At 34.9% G+C, this 20,393-nt stretch overlaps 1 protein-coding gene across 1 annotated transcript; it reads left to right on the plus strand.

The window, feature by feature from the left end:
* The first annotated feature begins 19,505 nt into the window (after positions 1-19,505).
* On the plus strand, positions 19,506-20,054 carry LOC145241610 (protein CFDP2-like). The gene has a single exon (XM_080104697.1). It carries the CDS (start codon positions 19,506-19,508, stop codon positions 20,052-20,054), a length of 549 nt encoding a protein of 182 aa, XP_079960823.1.
* Positions 20,055-20,393: the final 339 nt, after the last annotated feature.

Below are 20,393 nucleotides of genomic sequence, written 5' to 3' on the forward strand. Positions count from 1 at the left end.
TTGCACAAAATCGATGTCAACAATGTCACACAGTTTTTTTTTAATTCACAGTCTGACTCCCAAGAACCTGCTGACTGACTACTATTCTCACTCCAAGCAGCTGATCAACGTCCCTGTCACCGCCTCAATCATCACCAGCACTTCCTGACAATATCAACAGCATCAGTTACGATCGCATTGACCTTCAATAAAAGTTTAAACTAAAGTTCTTTGTGTGTTCTACTTGCTTCCATACGTTCATTTTTGTAATATAACAATAAGGAATTTCTTACTGATGTGTTTTAAAAGATTTTAACTACCGTGGAATTTCCACGGGTCCTGCTAGTAATAATTATTATTATTATAAATATGATAATAATAATAGTTATTATTATTTTATTATTATTATTATTATTATTAATTATTATTGTCATCATTTTTATTATTATTATTAGCATATATATATGCTAATTATAATAATAATAATAAAAATGATGACAATAATAATTAATAATAATAATAACTATTATTATTATCATATTTATTATAATAATAATATATATATATATATATATGCTAATAATATAAGAATAATAATTATGATGATGACGACGACGACGATGATGATGATGATGATGATGATGATGATGATGATGATGATGAGGAGGAGGAGGAGGAGGAGGAGGAGGAGGAGGAGGAGGACAGAAGAGTACTGTGGGAATGCTTTGTAAGAAGTGGAAGTACCAAATCATGTGAATATATCCGAAAAGTGAAGAAGGAATGGGCATCGAGAGGAGGAGGAGCTAGAAGTGTCGCGAGTTTGGTATCCCAGTTAAAACAAATGAAAAATAACAACCTACTTTCAGTGATTGCAAGAGGAGAGATTGAATGGATGGTTAGGAATAACGAAAGTAAAATTGATGAAACTAGCTCTGATGAAAGAACTGAGGGAGTGGAAGTGCAGAAGAGAGATGTAAGCGATGATGGAAGCCGGGCAACTAAGGAGGAATGGAATCCTATGGTTATGGGAAGTGATGAGAAGGAATTTGAAGGATCTAAGGCAAATTAGATCATTGACTCTGAGACAATGGAACCAGTGAAAGGAGCAGATGTATGGAGAAGTAGTGATGAAGTTCGAACTTTGACTTCTGCAGAAATAGAAGTACTTCAGAAGTTAAGAGAGGTTCTTCTTAGAGACGAGATTATAGAGATTCCAAGTATGAAGAGTAGTGATAGGCGGAAGGTGAAAAGCGAGGTAAAAATAATTCAAGGAGTAATTCACAACATTATAAGAAAGAACATATCGATTACGGAACTTAACAGACTTCTGTATGCAGCGTCATGCGTTATTGCGAATCGTCTTGACTTAATACAGAGGAAAAAGATAGAAATGAAGGATAGAAGGCCACACTGGCAGAGGCGGCTTGAAGAAAGTATTAAACGGTGACGGAAAGACATTGGTAGAATCGAAGAAATACGAAAAGGAGTTAAATTAGGACAGAAAAACCAAGGACAAGCTTGAAAGGATGTATAGATTGCTGGAAAAGGGAACCATGAGCGTTCTGACAATGTTTAAAGAGAAGGTCCACACTGGTGGTATGAAAATTCGGAACATTGTTTGAAAAAGTGCTGCGTTTTGGCAGAGCAACCTTTCCGGAACAATCAGTCTCAGCTGTATAAAGAATTAAATGGTAGTAAACAGGTGGGAAATAACAACACTCCAAGTGCAAAAGATGCCAGGAAGTTCTGGAGTGGGATTTGGTCTGTCGATGGACGATATAATAAGAAGGCTCGCTGGTTGGGAGAGATCAGAGAAAGGCTATCAGAAATGCAGCAGATGAAAAACGTTGAGATAATCATCCATGAAGTTTAGGGTGGCATACGAAGGATGACAAACTGGAAGGCACCTGGTCCAGATGGAGTGATGGGCTTCTGGTTTAAACAGTTTCCATGCCTTTACCCACCTATTGCTGCTGCCCTGTCGAGAGATGTCCCTGATTGGCTTTTGAAGGGAAGAACAGCACTGATTAGAAAGGAACACATGCCAATAATTACAGACCGATTATATGTCTGCCATTGATCTGGAAACTGTTGACTGGAATATTTGCAGAGAAAATTTATGAACATCTTGAGAGTAATGGTGTTTTTCCTGATGAACAACAGAGGTGCCGGAAAGGCTCGAGAGGTACTAAAGAGCAACTACTAATTGATAAAGCATTAATGCAGGATGTGAAGAAGAACAGAAATCTGAGCGTAGCATGGATCGATTACAGAAAGACTTATGACATGGTTCCTCATTCATGGATACGTGAAACACTATTAATGATGAAGGTTGCTGAGAATGTGGTAGGGTTTTTGGAGACAAGTATATCTCAATGGAAAACGGTGGCGACAGCAAACAGAGAGGAGATGGGGCAGGTTGGCATTAAACGTTGAATATTTCAAGGAGATTCGTTATCACCACTTCTTTTTCTAATGATAATGATGCCACTGTGCATCCTCTTGAAGAGGGAAAAACTGGGGTATAACTTTGGATCTGGTAACAGATGCCTCAACTATCTACTGTTTATGGATTATTTGAAAATATTCGGTAGAAATGAAAAGGAAATAGATAAAATGGTAGAACTTGTGGAGACATACTCAGAAGACATTGGGATGGAGTTTGGGATTAGTAAATGTGCGGTGATGGTGATGGAATAGTGCTACCAAATGAAGAAATCATGAAAGAAATAGAAGATACAGGATATAAGTATTTGGGAGTGTTGGAGCGTGTAGGCATCATTAACAGAAAAAATGAAGGAGAAAGTCAGGAAGGAGTATCTTAGAAAAGTGAAATTAATTGCAAAGTCGAAACTGCATGGAGGAAACCTAATGAAAGCAGTGAATACATGGGCAATCAATGTTTTGAGATACAGTGCGGGAATTTTAGAATGGTCTGACAAAGATTTGCATGCAATGGATATCTAAACAAGAAAAGTTTTAGCAATGTTTGGTATATTTCACATTCGATGTATCAAAAGAGGAAAGATGGTGGGAGAGGATTGAAAAGTGTAAAAGATTGTGTTAGAACCGAGGAGATGTCGTTGAAGGAGCATGTGGTTAGATGTGGGGAGTGGATGCTTAAGGTTGTGGCCAATGAAGTGGAGGTATGTGAGACCAAGGCTGATTATGTGCAACTATGGATAGAGAAAGGGCAGAGGAACTGGCTAGGAAGAAAATGCATGGAAGGTTCTTCCAGAATATAGCAGATGTGGCTGATAAAACATCATGGCAATGGGTTAGAGCTTGGTATCTGGCTAAGAATACTGAAGCTTTTGTTTGTGCAGCACAAGAGCAGGCATTAGGAACACGATTGTTAAAAAAGTGGTTCTAGGAGAGGAAGTTGCTGCAGAATGCCGGATTTGTGGTAAGACCTCAGAGTCAATTGCGCACCTTGCAGGAGGGTGTAATGGACTGGCCCAGAAAGAGTACAGCAAAAGACACAATCGCATAGGACTCCGGATATATTGAGAGGTGTGTAAGAGGGTTGGGGTGAAGTGTGATAGAAAATGGTGTAGGAGGTGCCTGATGAAGTGAGAACAAGTGAGGATGGCAAGGTAGAGGTATGGTGGGACAAAAGTATCATAATGACCAAGCAATTGGAACATAATCGTCCAGATTTGGTCGTCATTGACAAGGTCTCAAAAAACTGGCAGATTATAGACTTTTCAGTACCCTGGAACAGGAATGTGAGAGAGAAGGAGAATGAGAAGTGGAGCAATTATGCTCCATTGGGCTTGGAGATAAGGCTTATACACGGAGTTAAAACACAAATAATCCTTGTCGTAGTTGCTACACTAGGAGTAGTATCAAGTCCTCTGGAATGACAATTGAAAAAAGTGCAAATCCTCGATGTTTTAGGTGGCCTTCAGACCTCTGCAATTATAGGTACCACCAAAATCCTTAGGAAAACCCTTGATCTTTGAAGCTCCTGATTTGAAGCCGGGATTAAGGGAAATCCTCTGGAAATTAATCCAATCCCTTTCCAGAGAGACGTTGATAAATGAAATCGTCGTCATCATTATTATTATTATTATTATTATTATTATTATTATTATTATTATTATTGGTGGCTCACAAGGGGCTTTAACCCAATTTATCAAAGATCTCTCCTTGGTAACAACCTCTGGTGTTCCGTAGAAGTTGAGTGACAAGTCTCCTCAGGTTCCCCTACTCTTCACCTCTTTCCATAACATTCGCAAATGTATTTGCATTATCAAATAGCCGCTTACCATTGATTTCTCACTGTAAACGGCCATTGTTTTCACTGGAATTTGAGTGGCAATAAGCCTTCCCAAGGTCGAAGTTCTCTTTGTACTTGTCCACTGGAGGTATGGTTAGTGCTTTCCTTGGTCTTACGGGGGTCGATGAGGTTAAATGAGGGGTTGGAGGGGATTAAAGGACATAGATATGTCGCTTCAACCGTCTTAGTTCTGTGCAACACTTCATATTTTGCCTCTGCAACAGGTTGTCTGGCCTGCATATGTGGCTTGTGTGTGTTAGTCTCCACATTTAAGGGTTTACCTTAATATTTCAACTGTTTTCATTATTGATATTCATTGTATCTTTCCAGTCATTCCTCTGATTCCAATTTTTCCGATTCTTTTTTCAAAGTTTTTCGGGATTGTTCCTAGTGCTCCTACTATTATAGGTATTATTTGGATTTTCTTCATCATCCATACCCCTTTCAGCTCTCTGGCTAGCTCTTTGCATTTGCTCCGTTTTTTCCTTTTCTTTGATAGTCCCCTAAAGGATGATGTTGACAGACTCTAAATGAAAAGAAAAGAAGGTGGGAGAAGACTAGTTTGTAAAGAAGACTGTTATTTCTTTGCGTTATGTATTTTTCTAATTCTTTTTTGTGTGATCACAAAAAAAAACGAGAAAAATACATAACGCAAAGAAATGAAAGGATAATCATGGCAGCAAGTGACAGCTGGAACAGCAAAATCTACGATTTGACAGGACTTTTCTTCCTTGTAAATTATTATGACATCCGGTCTTCTTGCTTGGATGGGTTTATCCGTTTTTATGTCCATGGCATATAGCATTTTGTAATTCTCATTTTCAATACTGTTGTCAGCTTATGTTTGTATCATTTGTTTGTGCATTTGAGATGTAGTTGTTTCCATAGTTCCCAGTGTAATGCCCTTCCCAATTGGTTGTGTCTGTTTTTGTATTCCTTTTTGTCCAGTTTGCTGCATTCACTTATTATTATGGTTTATGGTTTCGTCTCTTTGTTCACAGAGTCTGCATTTACTGTTTTCTTGTGTTTTGTCGATCTTTGCACTTATGTGCTTGGTTCTTATCGAGTTATCTTGTGCTGCAGTTATCAGGGATTCATTTGCTTGGTTTACATGTCATTTTCGCATCCATGACTAAGTGTTTTCGTTTTTCTCATCTTTTGTCATCTTATGAATCATCCATGTAATTATTTTTCTTCCCATTTTTCTTTTCTCGTCTTATTTTTTATCTCTGTTTTATCTTTTGTCGATTTTTTTAGTGTCACTTGCTGCCATGATTATCCTTTCATTTCTTTGCGTTATGTATTTTTCTCATTTTTTTTGTGATCACACCAAAAAATTAGAAAAATACATAATGCAAAGAAATAACAGTCTTCTTTACAAACTAGTCTTCTCCCACCTTCTTTTCTTTTCATTTAGAGTCTGTCAACATCGTCCTTTAGGTGTAGTGCATTGTGCATAGTCATGAGTTTCCTGTTCCTCTGATCGAGGTGTCTCAGTTCTTCTTTGGTCCACCCTATAAACGGTCCTGAGTGTCTTACTGTGACACTGCCCATGTATTTATACCTTTTATTAGGTTTCTGCTGCATAATTTTGTTTCTAGAAGTTTTTTTTCTCCTGAGGTATTCTTTTCCAATTCACTCTTACATTTCTCTGGATTTGATAATGTCTGCTTCCAGAACTAACTATTTATAGGTGTATTCTTCCCATAGGGCACTCATCTTCATTTTTGTGGGTAGTTCCATGCTTTCTGTTGTCTCTAGTTTTCCCTTTCTCTTATTTAGTAGTGCGCACTTTTTCGTACCAAACTCCATTTGGATATCATGCCTGAAGATCTTGGTAGTGTTTATTAGTGTCGCTGCTTTCATTTTCGGTTCTTGCAAAAAGTTTCAGATCTTCCATGTACATTAGGTGATTCATTATTTCTCTGTATTAGAGAACTTGTATCCAGCTTGGCACTTTCTCAGTTTATTGCTCAGGGGCATCATCGCTGTTATGAACAGCTTATGATAGTGAATCTCCTTAGAAGATGCATCTTTGTATGTTAATTTCTGTTATGTGTTGTCCATCAGCTGTCAATTTCAGTCTCCATGTTCTCGTTGTATTTTCTATCACATTGATGATCCTGCTTGGTATTTTATAATTTTTAACCATTTTATTATCCATCTTTGAGGGATCCTGTCATACACCTTTTTGTAGTCGATCCATGCTATGGCTAAATTCTTTTTCCTTCTCTCCTTTACGATCTTTTGATCTATATACATCATGTGTTCCTCTCTTTCCTTTCTGGCATCCTTTTTGTTTCTCAGGGAGAAGCCCACAGTTAATCAGGGAGTGGTAGATTTGTTATCTCAGTTATGCTGTTAGTATTTTCCACATAGTGGTAAGCATGTGATAGGCCCATAGTTGCTGGGGGCGGTTCCTTTCTCTGTGTCCTTTTGCCATCTTATCTGACACAATTGTTTCCTGCATACATCTCCTCATGTTTTGGCTAGTCTTTCGTGTAGTATTGTGAATTTTTGGAACCAGTATCCCATCGTGTATCCCATGTGTCTCTCCAGTTTGCCATTTTTCCTATGGTTTTCTTTAAGGTTTCCTTGCTGTTTTCATTCACTGTTCCTTCTTTGATTTATTGTAATGCTTCTTTCATATTTTTAAGACATTAGGCATTTCTGTTGTGTTTCTGTCGTTCTTCCCAATATCTTACTACAGTAGAGTTTTGTGTCTGTCAGGTTTGGTTGTTCTGTTTTTGTTTTTCCTCTGTTCACATTTTGGTAGAATTGGCAATTATTATTATTATTATTATTATTATTATTATTATTATTATTATTATTATTATTATTATTATTATTTTATCACTCAGTAGGAATTCTCACATAAGTGTCTATAAATGATCGCCTACTAGTCATAACAAGCAGTTTTTTTTTTGTGGGGGGGGGGCCTCAAAGTAGCAACAAGTCTCTTAACATTTCCATCATTTTTCAACACTTTTGATAAGCATAACACTGAAATTACTTTCAAAGTATTTGTGATTCTTTAGTTTTTATTTTTTTTTAAATATTTTTTGTGTTGGTGTGTGTGTTTTTCATTTTTTTGTTTTTGTTTTTTATTTAGGTGGTTACGGTCAGTTTATGGGATTTTAACAGTTTCACTTTACTTGCACTCACGTGAGTTTTATTTATTTATGTATTTGTTGCTGGTAAACTTTTGATTGCTTTTATGGACTGGCTTCCGCATTAAACGTTTTTCTTAATATTTCGGATATTTTCATATTGTCAATCTCACCATTCCAATTTTTCTAATCTCTTTTTCATTTTTTACAGGATTGTAACTCTTGCTACTAATTGAATTATTGTGATTCTTTTCATCTTCCATGTTTATTTCTCTTCCCTAGTAAGTTCCACATAGTTGCTTTATCTTCACTCTTTGATATGCTGGAACGATAAAATATGTAATTTGTCAGATTTATTATCTTCATATTTGCTTAATTAATTGGAATTCTTATTAGTAATATTATTTATCTATTAATTTATTGTGGATTGTACCCCCATCTTCTAGTTGTTGCTTCACAGCGTTTCAGCCAACAATTCCTGGCCTTTGTCGGGGCCCATGGCGCAGTAGATAGAGACACTTAATCTCTAAGGTTATAGGGGAGCATTATCTTAAAATAGCGGTTTCAATCCCACCCAAAGTCGGCCAGAAGCTTAGTTGGCCAACACATGGTGAGACGACAAAAATGCAGTAATTGTTAAGAATGCAGTTAGAAGATTCGGCATTTTATCCCGTCGCAGTTAACCACCTGACGAAGGCCAGAGGAAACGTCGTGAAACAACAAGTAGAACATGAGGATAATAGTCTGCAATAAATAAATGGATAAATTCTTATTCACTATTATTCCGTTTTTGCAGTTGTCCGTGTACATCATCATTGGTGACATTTTTTTTTTTTTATCTATTTTTAATACTAAATATTAATGTTTTTTCATTGAAATTTCTTTCCTTACAAAATATAGGCTAAAGTATACATTAGTTTTGGGATTATGTTATTCTTAAATGAAATATGTTTTTATTGTGTACAAATTAGGTAGCCCCATTTAGCTATTTATTTCTCTGGCTCTCATTGTCTGATAATTCGACTAATTCCTAATGATAGTTTAAATGTTTCTCTAACATTAAAAGAAAAGTGAATATGTAATCAGTTGACTATAATAGTGCATATGTGTATTCCTAAACACCGTAAATACATGTGTGAATTAGATAGTAATATGATAGGATTCTTTATTTCTAATCTGTAAAAATAATAACGGTGTTAACAAGCATATTATGCTGTTTTAGGCCAGAATAATTTTCAATAGATATATCATAGTTTATGAATATTTTAATTCATCAAATTGAAATAAAGATATACTCACGGAAAACACGCACTGTCCACCACAAACGGCACCCACAGCTAACAATAAATGAGCATTTACCTCTTAAGAAATTTTATTAATGATATGCTATATTATTTAACAAGGCTACAAGTGTTTGAAAGGGGAATAACTCCTGTTTAAAAGTGTAAGGGAGATAATGCAGTTGTGTCGTTTGTAGTTTTTCGTTTAAGAGATTACATTTTTTCGTAAATTTTAATTTTCATTACACAAACTCGATGCTGGCATATGATTACTAATTTCATGAAACACAATACAAACTGAACATTTGCTTTGCTTTTTACACTAACTCTAAATTTAGTTTTATGTTGTAACAACGTTGGTTTATTTCAGTTTATATTGTGTAGAATAAACAGAAATTGCAATTGCTTCCGCTTTCTCCATTCCAAGTTAAGTGATTTTAATATAATTACATCCACTTGTGCAAATTTCTGGATACAAATTCCTAATGAGTACTAAAAAAAGAGCATTCTTGGGGGGGGGGGGGTTGATGATGACGATCACTGATATACGACAATAAACCTTTCATTACTTTCATAGTTTGAAAAGAAAAAAGCTTGATAATATTTTTGTTATCATAACTCGTGGATTTAAAAAAATATATTTTTTAATTTCATCTTCCATTTAAGACAATCTGATTCTGTTTTCTTAATTAAATAATTCATTCAGTGAATTTCACTATTTAATATAATCAGTGTACTTTTTTTTTTTTTTTTTTTTTTTTTTTTACTTATATTTGTGTAACTATTGTGTTAATCAAAATGAAGACAGCTAAAAGATGTTTTTTTTTACTAAAATATCACATTTGAACTAAATGATTCTGTGATTGACATTATCAAGGGGTGCAGATCCTTTTTTTTCTACATATATATATATATATATATATATTTTAGACATTGTTAATGTTATGTCAAAAATCCTTTCTTAATATTATCAGCATAATAAAAATGCATTGAACTAAAATCTCTAATTGAAATATGACTTTGTTTTTTTCTAATTATATTTTTTCTTTTAAGTGATAGATAAACTCTGGATAAAAAATCAATCTGAGGGATAGAGAAATTCATTACACTTTTTGACTACTTATTAATGTTTCTGGCCAATCATCTGACAAAAGAAACTTGTGCGATAATTTAGCTGAACCTTAGTGTTCACTAGATATGTATTCAATACTCTAGATAGAACACATATGTTATAATTTAATGATGTCGAAACTGGTCTATACGCTATATATAGCAATATCATCCTTTTAAAGTGGTTTATGTAAAATCTGTTGTTGCTTATTACTTAAAATACAACAGTGCAAATTGATTTCTAACATTTTTTTTTCAATCAATAAAAACAAGTGAGAATAATTGAGATTGTAAAATGGATACAACTTTTAATATAAATATGTTGCAGACAATTTTCACCTCTTCTGTTATGTTTCTAATGATCCTGGGTAACGCCGGGTACCTCTGCTAGTTAATCTATAAATCTCGATTGCAAGAGTCACCTTCCTCTACATACCTTTGTACTGAAGACTTTTTGGCCTTCGGGTCAATTTTTTATTAATATTGTTATCTTTTTTGTATTTTTTGGTATGAAAAAAATGTTTTAAAAATGGGTTTAAGTAGGACTCCCCCCCCCTGCTCACGCACACATAAATGCAAATTTAAAAGGGTATCCATGATAAAAGATGCTGGCCAAGAGAGAAATCCAACAGAGACGAGATGGACTAACCAACCTCATCATCTCCCCTTCTTTTTGAGTTGGCCTTGTGCCTAAATTTTTTGTTCATTTTCCCAATTGTATTTTTTCCTGTGAATAAAATATTTCATATCTCAACGTGTAGTATCTGTTCTTCAGATGCTACACTTCAATTTTTTGTTCTCTGTCAGTGGAAGAGAAATCCTTCACGACTAAGACAGTTTTTATTTTTGTTCCTTTTCTCCATGTTAAAAAACGACACTGGTGTCTAACTCTGTCCCGTGGAGAGGCAAAGTAAGTAGGGACTCTGACATCATTGAATATATCTTATTATAAATTTTCCTAATGTCTGTTTGTCTGTGTGTGTGTGTGTGTGTGTGATGCGGTTTATCTTAGCCTACAGGCAACCCACACAGGCAAGTTAGGTACCAAAATGAAGTTAGGTACCAGCGGATGTTTTAGTGATATTTATATCCATGTTCCGCGTATGGAAATGCAAAGCAATGCAAAAAATGCAAAAAAAATAACGATTTACTAAACAACATTTTATTTACTGGATATTTTGCCGGTATTCACCGGAAGTTATTATCTCCTTTAGTAAGTTCGATTTACCGTCTGTCTTTGTGTGTGTGTGTGTGTGTGTGTTTGTGTGTGTGTGTGTGTGTGTGCGTGACACGGTTTATTTCAGCCTGCAGGCAACCCACCCAGGCAAGTTAGGTACTGAAATGAAGACTATGACCCAGCAGATGTTTTAGTGATATTTATATCCATGCTTGTTGTATGGAAATGCAAAAAAATGCTAAAAATAACGTTTTACTAAACAACGTTTTATTTACTGGATATTTTTCCGGTACAAGGACTCAAGTTTGCCCATCTGGGAAAACTTGTGTCCTTGTATATATAAAAAAAAACGTATAAAGTACATATGTATTCTCTATATAGAGATATTTAAAAATTAAAGAATTTACACAGCTTGATATTACTTTAATCAAATTTTATTTAATTTTTTTCATTCATATTATATATATTATACGAGAAATTTAATGTTGGCGATAACAAAAAAATACTTATCGTATAACTAAATAATCTCTCTCTCTCTCTCTCTCTCTCTCTCTCTCTCTCTCTCTCTCTCTCTCTCTCTCGTCACTATTACTGACTTCGGCAGTTGTGCTCAGACGATTTAATACAACTACCGTCCAGAACTGAGAGCTGAAACATCTATATATTTATTTTAATTTAAATTTGTATTTCGCATAAATATTTTTCAAGATTGCAAGAGGAATAAACTATCTAAACAAATGTTTAATTATTAAAAAGCTACGTCTATCTCTATAGCAAAAAGAAATAATTAAATGATCTTTGCCTATTTTGCTTCTTCAGATAATTTCGATTGTCTTTTCTTTGCATGTTATTCATTATCATGACACTATTGCTATTATTATTAGTGATGGGACGATTTCAAAATGTTTCCAATACTGTTACAATTACTGATTCTGGTTAATTTAAAATTTTTAAATATTTAGTTAAATATTTTTAAAAAATATTCGGATTAATGCAGAAACACATGTAATAAATCTTTGCTGAATTAGAAATAATCGGGGTAGTATATGTTGAATTAGAAATAGTCGGGGTAGTATATGTTGAATTAGAAATAGTCGGGGTAGTATATGTCGAATTAGAAATAGTCGGGGTAGTATATGTTGAATTAGAAATAGTCGGGGTAGTATATGTCGAATTAGAAATAATCGGGGTAGTATATGTCGAATTAGAAATAGTCAGGGTAGTATATGTCGAATTAGAAATAGTCGGGGTAGTATATGTCAAATTAGAAATAATCGGGGTAGTATATGTTGAATTAGAAATAGTCGGGGTAGTATATGTTGAATTAGAAATAGTCGGGGTAGTATATGTTGAATTAGAAATAGTCTGGGTAGTATATGTCGAATTAGAAATAGTCGGGGTAGTATATGTCGAATTAGAAATAGTCGGGGTAGTATATGTCGAATTAGAAATAGTCGGGGTAGTATATGTCGAATTAGAAATAATCGGGGTAGTATATGTCGAATTAGAAATAATCGGGGTAGTATATGTCGAATTAGAAATAATCGGGGTAGTATATGTCGAATTAGAAATAGTCGGGGTAGTATATGTCGAATTAGAAATAGTCGGGGTAGTATATGTCGAATTAGAAATAGTCGGGGTAGTATATGTCGAATTAGAAATAGTCAGGGTAGTATATGTCGAATTAGAAATAGTCGGGGTAGTATATGATACGATTAGATCTTCCTGACAATTTTTTCTCAAATTGCATGAAAATAGACATTAAATCTTGATTTCTCTTTTAAAACGGGACTTGACGTGTCGTAGTCTGTCGTGTGTTGACAAAATGTTATTTGAAATTTTCATAATCAATTGAAAATAGTCAACTACAATTGTTTTTATTATTTGCTTTTTTTAAAAAATTAAACTAGTAAATAACTGATGTTTGAAATAAAAATATTGCAACGAGAATAGAAGGTTACAAAATATACAGATTTGATGTTCATTTCTAACAAAACCTTTGAGGTGGTTTGATGTCCATGGATTTTCTTTAGATGAGGATTGATACTTCGTACTCTTTTATTTTGGATGTTAACTTACATTGTTAGTTTAAATTTTGGATGTTAACTAACATTGTTAGTTTAAATTTTGGATGTTAACTTACATTGTTAGTTTAAATTTTGGATGTTAACTAACATTGTTAGTTTAAATTTTGGATGTTAACTTACATTGTTAGTTTAAATTTTGGATGTTAACTAACATTGTTAGTTTAAATTTTGGATGTTAACTAACATTGTTAGTTTAAATTTTGGATGTTAACTTACATTGTTAGTTTAAATTTTGGATGTTAACTAACATTGTTAGTGTAAACAAACAATAAGTTCAAGATGAAACTATTGTGGTTTATTAAAGAAAGAATTATGTTAAAAATTCAGTAAGATTCCAGAGTTCGACGTTAAATTATTTTTTTTACATGGTGGTCACCACTTATCAAGGCATGGAAGCAACTCGGGGATAAGGGTTATTGCGTGTACAGAAATCAATGGGATAGTATCGTAGTAATCATTAGTATTGGAGATTTAATAAAGTGTCTTACTTAAGGGAGCGGTTCATCAGGAATTTGTTTATGTTGGACTTGAAGACATCCAAGTTGTAGTCAGGTGGGAAAGGGCAAACGGAAGAGAGTTCTACAGGCGTTCACTTCTAAGAAAGAAGCTTTGTTCATTGAATCTACATTTTGATTTAGGCACAGATAAAGAGTGGGGAAAATTATTGACACTGGTTTCAGCTAGAGAGGTGTTTACTGAGAAAGATTGGCATGGGGGGGGGCAGAGATTGGAGCTCAGACGAGCACTTGCCATGGAAATAGCAATAAAACAAAGACAGGCTCGCAACGTCTCTTCTGTGGGAGAGAGGTCGCAGAGAAGAGAAAAGAGCATCCTCCACTAAGACACAAAGTCTATTTTGTACTCTGTAAAGGCAGAATAGGCTGTTTGTAGCAGCTCCTGCCCAGATGTTGCAGCAGTACTCCATCATTGGATGTACCTGGCTTTTATACAGATAGAGAATTGCATCAGTAGTGAGATATCTTCTGGAGCCATCCATTTCAATTGATGCTAGATGGGGATCAGAGCATTGATGATGTAAAGATAGGAGCTTGGTTTTGGATGCATTAAAGGTAACCAGCCACCTCTTCTCCCACTCTACCACATGGTGAAGATCAGAGGAGAGAGAATCAGAGAGAATTTTGTCATTTACGGCCATTGATGTGTTGGCATGGATAGTTGTGTCATCAGCATAGATGTCAACGAATGATTTAAGTATGTGTTTTGGAAGATCATTGATGTAGATCAGGAAGAGAGTTGGGCCCAGGATGAACCCCTGAGGGACTCCAGCATTACTGTGGGCCTTTGATTTCTGAAAGTCATCCACTATTCTTATGAGCCTATCAGAGAGAAACGATTTCATAATTGAGAAAACATTTTCAGTTATACCGAAAGCTGGAAATCTTATGAAGTAGGCCTTTATGCCATACCTTATCGAAGGTCTTGGATATGTCAAGAGCAATTGTCCTAGAAAAGAAGCCTTTGTCAAGAGATTCACTAATCCTATGAGATGTAACCGTTAGCATATCTGCTGTTAATCTAGAAGAACAGAAACCATATTGCATTTCACTAAGAAGGTTATTTCTGCTGATGTGGTTGACTACTTCTCTATTTAATATGAATTCCAGCAGCTTACTCATGACACACAGGAGACTTATTGGTCTGTACTGAGAGGGAGATGACTAATCACCTGAATCCTTAAATACAAGGCATACTGATGAGGTTTTCCAGGGTGTTGGGGAGCACTTCTCCTTAAGGCAACGCTTAAATAGTTTTGTAAGTTTGGGGGCAGGTTCTGGTGAAGCTTTTTCAACACTATAATTGGAATGCCGTCAGGGGCATTTGCTTTACTGGCATCAAGGTTCTTGATTAGCTTGGCAACCTCATGCACAGATATTTGTATGTTGCATAGCGTGTTGTCTGTTAAAGGAGGAAATCGATTCTTCATTTTAAAATTTTAAATCATATAGTTTTTTTCTTGCTAGATTTTTGAAGTTGTTTGCACATAATCGCCTAAAAAGTATAATCTCATCTTTTAGAGTCAAGTTTGAGATGAAAGTTTTCATATACTTTTAAATGCAGATACAGTTTTATTTTGAAATTCGAAATTTTTTTAGTGTTTTTCTTTGCCAGCTGTATTCAATATTGAAATAAATTCAGTTTGCGATTTCAATGTATATTTTGTCAATTTATTCATCTATTCAGTTGAACTATTTTTTATTGTTTTCATTTTTCCTGTTATTTTCTTCTGGATTTTTTTAAACCAAATCTGCATGTTTGTTTCACTGATAGCTTAAACTCAATAAACATTTGTAAACATATTAATACCAGCAATGAAAATTAAGTTTTAGGCAAAAATGTACACAAAATATTAAACAAAATCGTTTTTGGAATAAAATATTACTTTCGAACTTTTACAGATTCGCAAATCTCCAAAAGTTTCGATCATTTTCAGATGCTTTGTTTTCAGTCCAGGTTCTGATTGCGATCAATAATTATTCTTTTATTGACTCAGATTTTTTTCTACAAGAGAGTCACTACTTGATTGTGGGAAATTATACTATTCAAGAATATTAGTGATATTTTGTCTATAAAAAATACATAGTTTAGAAATGAGCAGAGACTGTAAATAAAATGTTTTTATATGAATACTGGAATATTTTTCTAAATAATAACTAAAGAGTATATATATATATATATATATATATATATATATATATATATATATATATATATATATATGTGTGTGTGTGTGTGTGTGTGTGTGTGTGTGTGTGTGTGTGTGTGTGTGTGTGTGTGTGTGTGTGTGTGTGTGTGTGTGTGTGTACTTTTCCTTTCTCCAATTAACCAGTTAAATATGTTATAGTACATCTTTATTGTCGTCTCTTGGTTTTACTGGATTCCAGGACAAGAATTCATCTAGTCTGAAGGAATAGCAAGATCCGCGCAGAAGGTGTACCATTCTTTGTATAAGTCAGTGTAGGTTAGCTTGCCGAGGATATCTTATTTTGGCTGCGGATACTCCGTGATTTTCAATATTTAGTCATGGCTTACTTGTACAGAAAATTATTGACAGATTATTCTGTAAATAGAGACCTTAGACATGTCTAGAAGGTATTCAAGTTTTCTCATCTTTACATGATATACATTCAAATGTCACCACTAATATAATTTTGAGCAATTACAAACATGAAGACAGAGATCCTAAGAAGGGTTTCACATGGAGAATTATTTCAATCACAGCAACTCAATCCAATGGTTCAGTCCTGCAGAAGAGATATATAGATACTTTAAAACATCTACCAAATAACAAAAACATCATAATATCACGTGCAGTTAAGAGTGATGGTATAGTAATTTTGAAGAGAAGCACATATTACAAGAAAATATCTACACTACTAACCGATAAAATGACATATAATAAAATATTATTATATGGAAATATAAAGCGTTCTCGTGTCGAAAAACCAACGAACCCAGCGATAGTGCTGGTTACGTATTTGAAGGGTTTCTATGCGAGGCAATCAAATGACTTACGTTTGTACCTGCGTAGTTTGTCTTTGAAGTTAGCAATTTTCTAATCACGAGGTTTTCTTGTTTAGCTGACTTATTTTCAATCAAACATCTTGATTTACCATCAAAAGTGACAAAGAAGAACACCGTCTTCTGTTGTTTGTTTAACGTTTGTCATTTATTTGTACAATTCCAACGCAGTATATTATTTATTTTCACGTGAGCAACCACTGGGATGAATACGTTTGCATCATTTCTTTGCTAATAGTTTAGCACAATATTCTTTTTTATACAGATATGCGCATATTACACACACACACACCCACACACACACAGATTAAATTGTGATTCAATGAATTTCAAAAAACCCTTATTGAAATGAAGTGGTTGAGTTTCATATCAAAGATTGTTATTATTCTAAGCAAGACAAGGAATACTTTAGTATATTAATCTCCTTAACCTATAGGGTTTCGATGTCTACCATCTCATCAAAGGAGAGAAAATATTAGCAAATATTTATCAAGGTATGTACCCTATTTGCTACCATTCATCGCTACCTACTCTCCCTACAATTAACACCTCGCCCCACTAATAAAAACATAGACTTCTAATGATAAGGATTCCACCAGACTTTGAATTATTTTCGGTGGACCCACAAACAAATTTATACAAGCACTTGCCCGATTCGGACATCTACTCAGCTACCCAATATATAACTTGGACCTTATTACCCCAACTACTGTAAAGAACGCCTACCATGGATTTTACCAAGCAATCTAGATCTACAATTTTCATATTTTGTTCTGCAAATCCTCTTGCTACAGGACTTCTGATAATTTAAAGACAATTTAATCAGGTTGACTTTGACTTTCCATGGTCACTGACGTTAACAAATAGGGTACACACCTTTATAAATATTTGCTAATATTTTCTCTTCTCTGATGAGATGTTAGACATCGAAACCCTATAGGTTAAGGATATTAATATACTAAAGTATTCTTTGTCTTGCTTAGAATAATAAAAATCTTTGTCATGAAACTCAACCACTTCATTTCAATAAGGGTTTTTTGAGATTCATTGAATCACAATTTAATTTATTTGCTCTATCTTGCATATCGAGCAATTCTTATTTAGATGGGATAACTTATATAATATCACTGCCAGTAATATTTTTTGAACCTTATAATCACAGGTTTCCATACCAACTGATTGTTAAAAAACTATTCTGAAGTTATATATATATATATATATATATATATATATATATATATATATATATATATATATATATATATATATGTGTGTGTGTGTGTGTGTGTGTGTGTGTGTGTGTGTGTGTGTGTGTGTGTGTGTGTGTGTGTGTGTCAATTGTTGAAAACATTGCATGGACCCCTCGCAAGCTGAGTCCACTAAGAAATCTAAGAAATGAGAACTAAGTAATAATCAACATGATACATACGATCGATACATACGCGAGGCGGACAAATAACATAGATGGCGAATCAATTCAAAAGAACAGCACAAACGAACACCTCCATGTCACTAGAAAACGATAACATGCTTATAAACAAGCAGAATAATCTTAAGTATGCAATTAAGTGATGGAATCTATCACTTTTTGAAATCCATCATAAAGTAAGATAAAGATTTTCGGATGAAGACAGAAGAGATAAATGAGCTATTAATCTATCAACTATCCATCTCTTCTTGGAAATTTTACGAAAAATATCCACTGAGAGAAATATTCAAACCAAATCGATTAATATGTTATTGTTACTCTATTACTAACTGTCTATACATCTGATACAGCTACTGCACTGCCAACTTGTATTCTATTATTACAGGGAGAAGTAGTTTTTTTATATTCACTGATACTATTATCAACACAACATAGCACATAATAGAGTCCACTTCAGACTGTCTGCTAACATAAAACTGTTATTGTTTTTTCCTTTTCCTTTAAATTCTTAAACATGTTCTACAATGCCAAAATACCAAAACATACTTTTTCTTAAAAGTATGAATAAATATTAAAATATTAGAAAATATAAATAATGTGAGGCATAAAATCCCTCCAAATAAATATCCCGAAAAGCGTTGATGTGGGGTTAAATGGTTAAATAACTCATCAAATTACGTAATCGAAACGACTCAGTTAAACACTAGATATTAGATTATCATAAACCCTTTTTAGGAATTATATATATATATATATATATATATATATATATATATATATATATATATATATATATGAAGTGATATACAAACTGGGAAGTGATATACGAATTACCATCAGCGTATGAAGTGTTGCTCTTTGTGTAAACAAATTGAGCTCATGTACTTTGGAGAATGTCAAAACATTGTTAATTTAATGCCCGCATAGCAGCAGCCCTATAGCGGAAGGGATAGAAGTGTAGACTGTAGACTAACGATCCTGGCTTGAGGTAGTTGCTTGTCTAGCCACACTGATGAGCTGTGAAACAGTACTGTATGTGGTTGACTATATATATATATATATATATATATATATATATATATATATATATATATATATATATATATATACACTAACTGTATATATCCGGCGTTGCCCGGTTGCATCAAGCTGCCAGCAGAGAAATGAGCCACATACTGTATGAGATACACTGAATATTCAAACTTTTAATGAAAAGTGAAGCATAGTCGGTTCAGGATATCGGTTGCCTGGTGTTGGCCCTGCAGACAACATCACTCGGCAGCACCCTGAATGATCAAGCAGCTTTATCTGGGGACACCATTGCTTGCTCCACAAAGAGAGGGACCTAGAAAATGTGGCCTAACAAAAGCTCGTTTCCGTCACCCCCGGTTGGCTTGCCGCGGTCAACGGGCATCTCCTAATGCGCTCGAAATACTACAAAGAAAGGAAGGTATGCACTCACCTTTAAGGGTGCAAAAGCACTTAAGCTGACATGTTGGAAAATCAGAACTATGCTAGACAAAGACGACAAAAACAAACCTGAGCGGTGCTCTGCTTTAATTGCACTTGAGCTGTCAAGGTTGGATATCGACATTGTTGCACTTAGCGAGATGAGTGGGGATGGAAGGAACACAGCGCCGGATACACCCTCTTTTTATTCTGGGAAACTGGCAAAGGAGGGGCATTTCTCGGGCCTCGGCTTCCTGGCCAGAACATCCATCGCTTCCACACTGGGGAACCTTCCAACTGGTCATTCTGAACGCATCATGTCAATGCGCCTCCCTCTGAGGAATAAGAAAATTGCTACGCTTCTCAGTGTGTACGCCCCTACTCTTCAAGCTGAACCTGCAGAAAAAGACAGATTTTACTCAGAGCTGCGCTATGTACTGCGGTGCACCCCTGCAGCCGATAAGGTGATAATCCTCGGCGACGTTAACGCTAGAGTGGGCCGGGATGCAGTTTTCTGGAGAAGAGTGCTTGGCAGCTGCAGCGAAAATGGGCGTTTGCTGCTGGAGTCTTGCATGGAGCTGCAACTTGTCATCACAAACATCATCTTCTAGCAAAAAGATTGACTAAAGACAACCTGGAGGCATCCTCGTAGATTACATTCTAGTATGCCAAAGAGATATCTTACTCACCCGAGTGATGCCCAGTGCAGAATGCTATACTACCACCACCTAGTGCGTTGCTAAATCCGGCTGCACACCAAACTCAAACCAAGAAAGGGGGGCACCCAGGAAAACATGCAAGTTTAGCAAACTACAATCAGCTGAAGTGAGAACTGTCTTCCAGGCAAGCTTGCAGTCCAAGCTCAAAAACATCAGCGACCCAGAGGAAGTTCCCTCACCTGAACGACTCTGGGATCTACTGAAAACAGACATCTTGCAGACATCTGAGGA

Source organism: Euprymna scolopes, chromosome 20 (assembly GCF_053919585.1).
Source record: "Euprymna scolopes isolate OS-2025 chromosome 20, ASM5391958v1, whole genome shotgun sequence".
In the NCBI taxonomy this organism is placed as follows: domain Eukaryota; kingdom Metazoa; phylum Mollusca; class Cephalopoda; order Sepiida; family Sepiolidae; genus Euprymna; species Euprymna scolopes.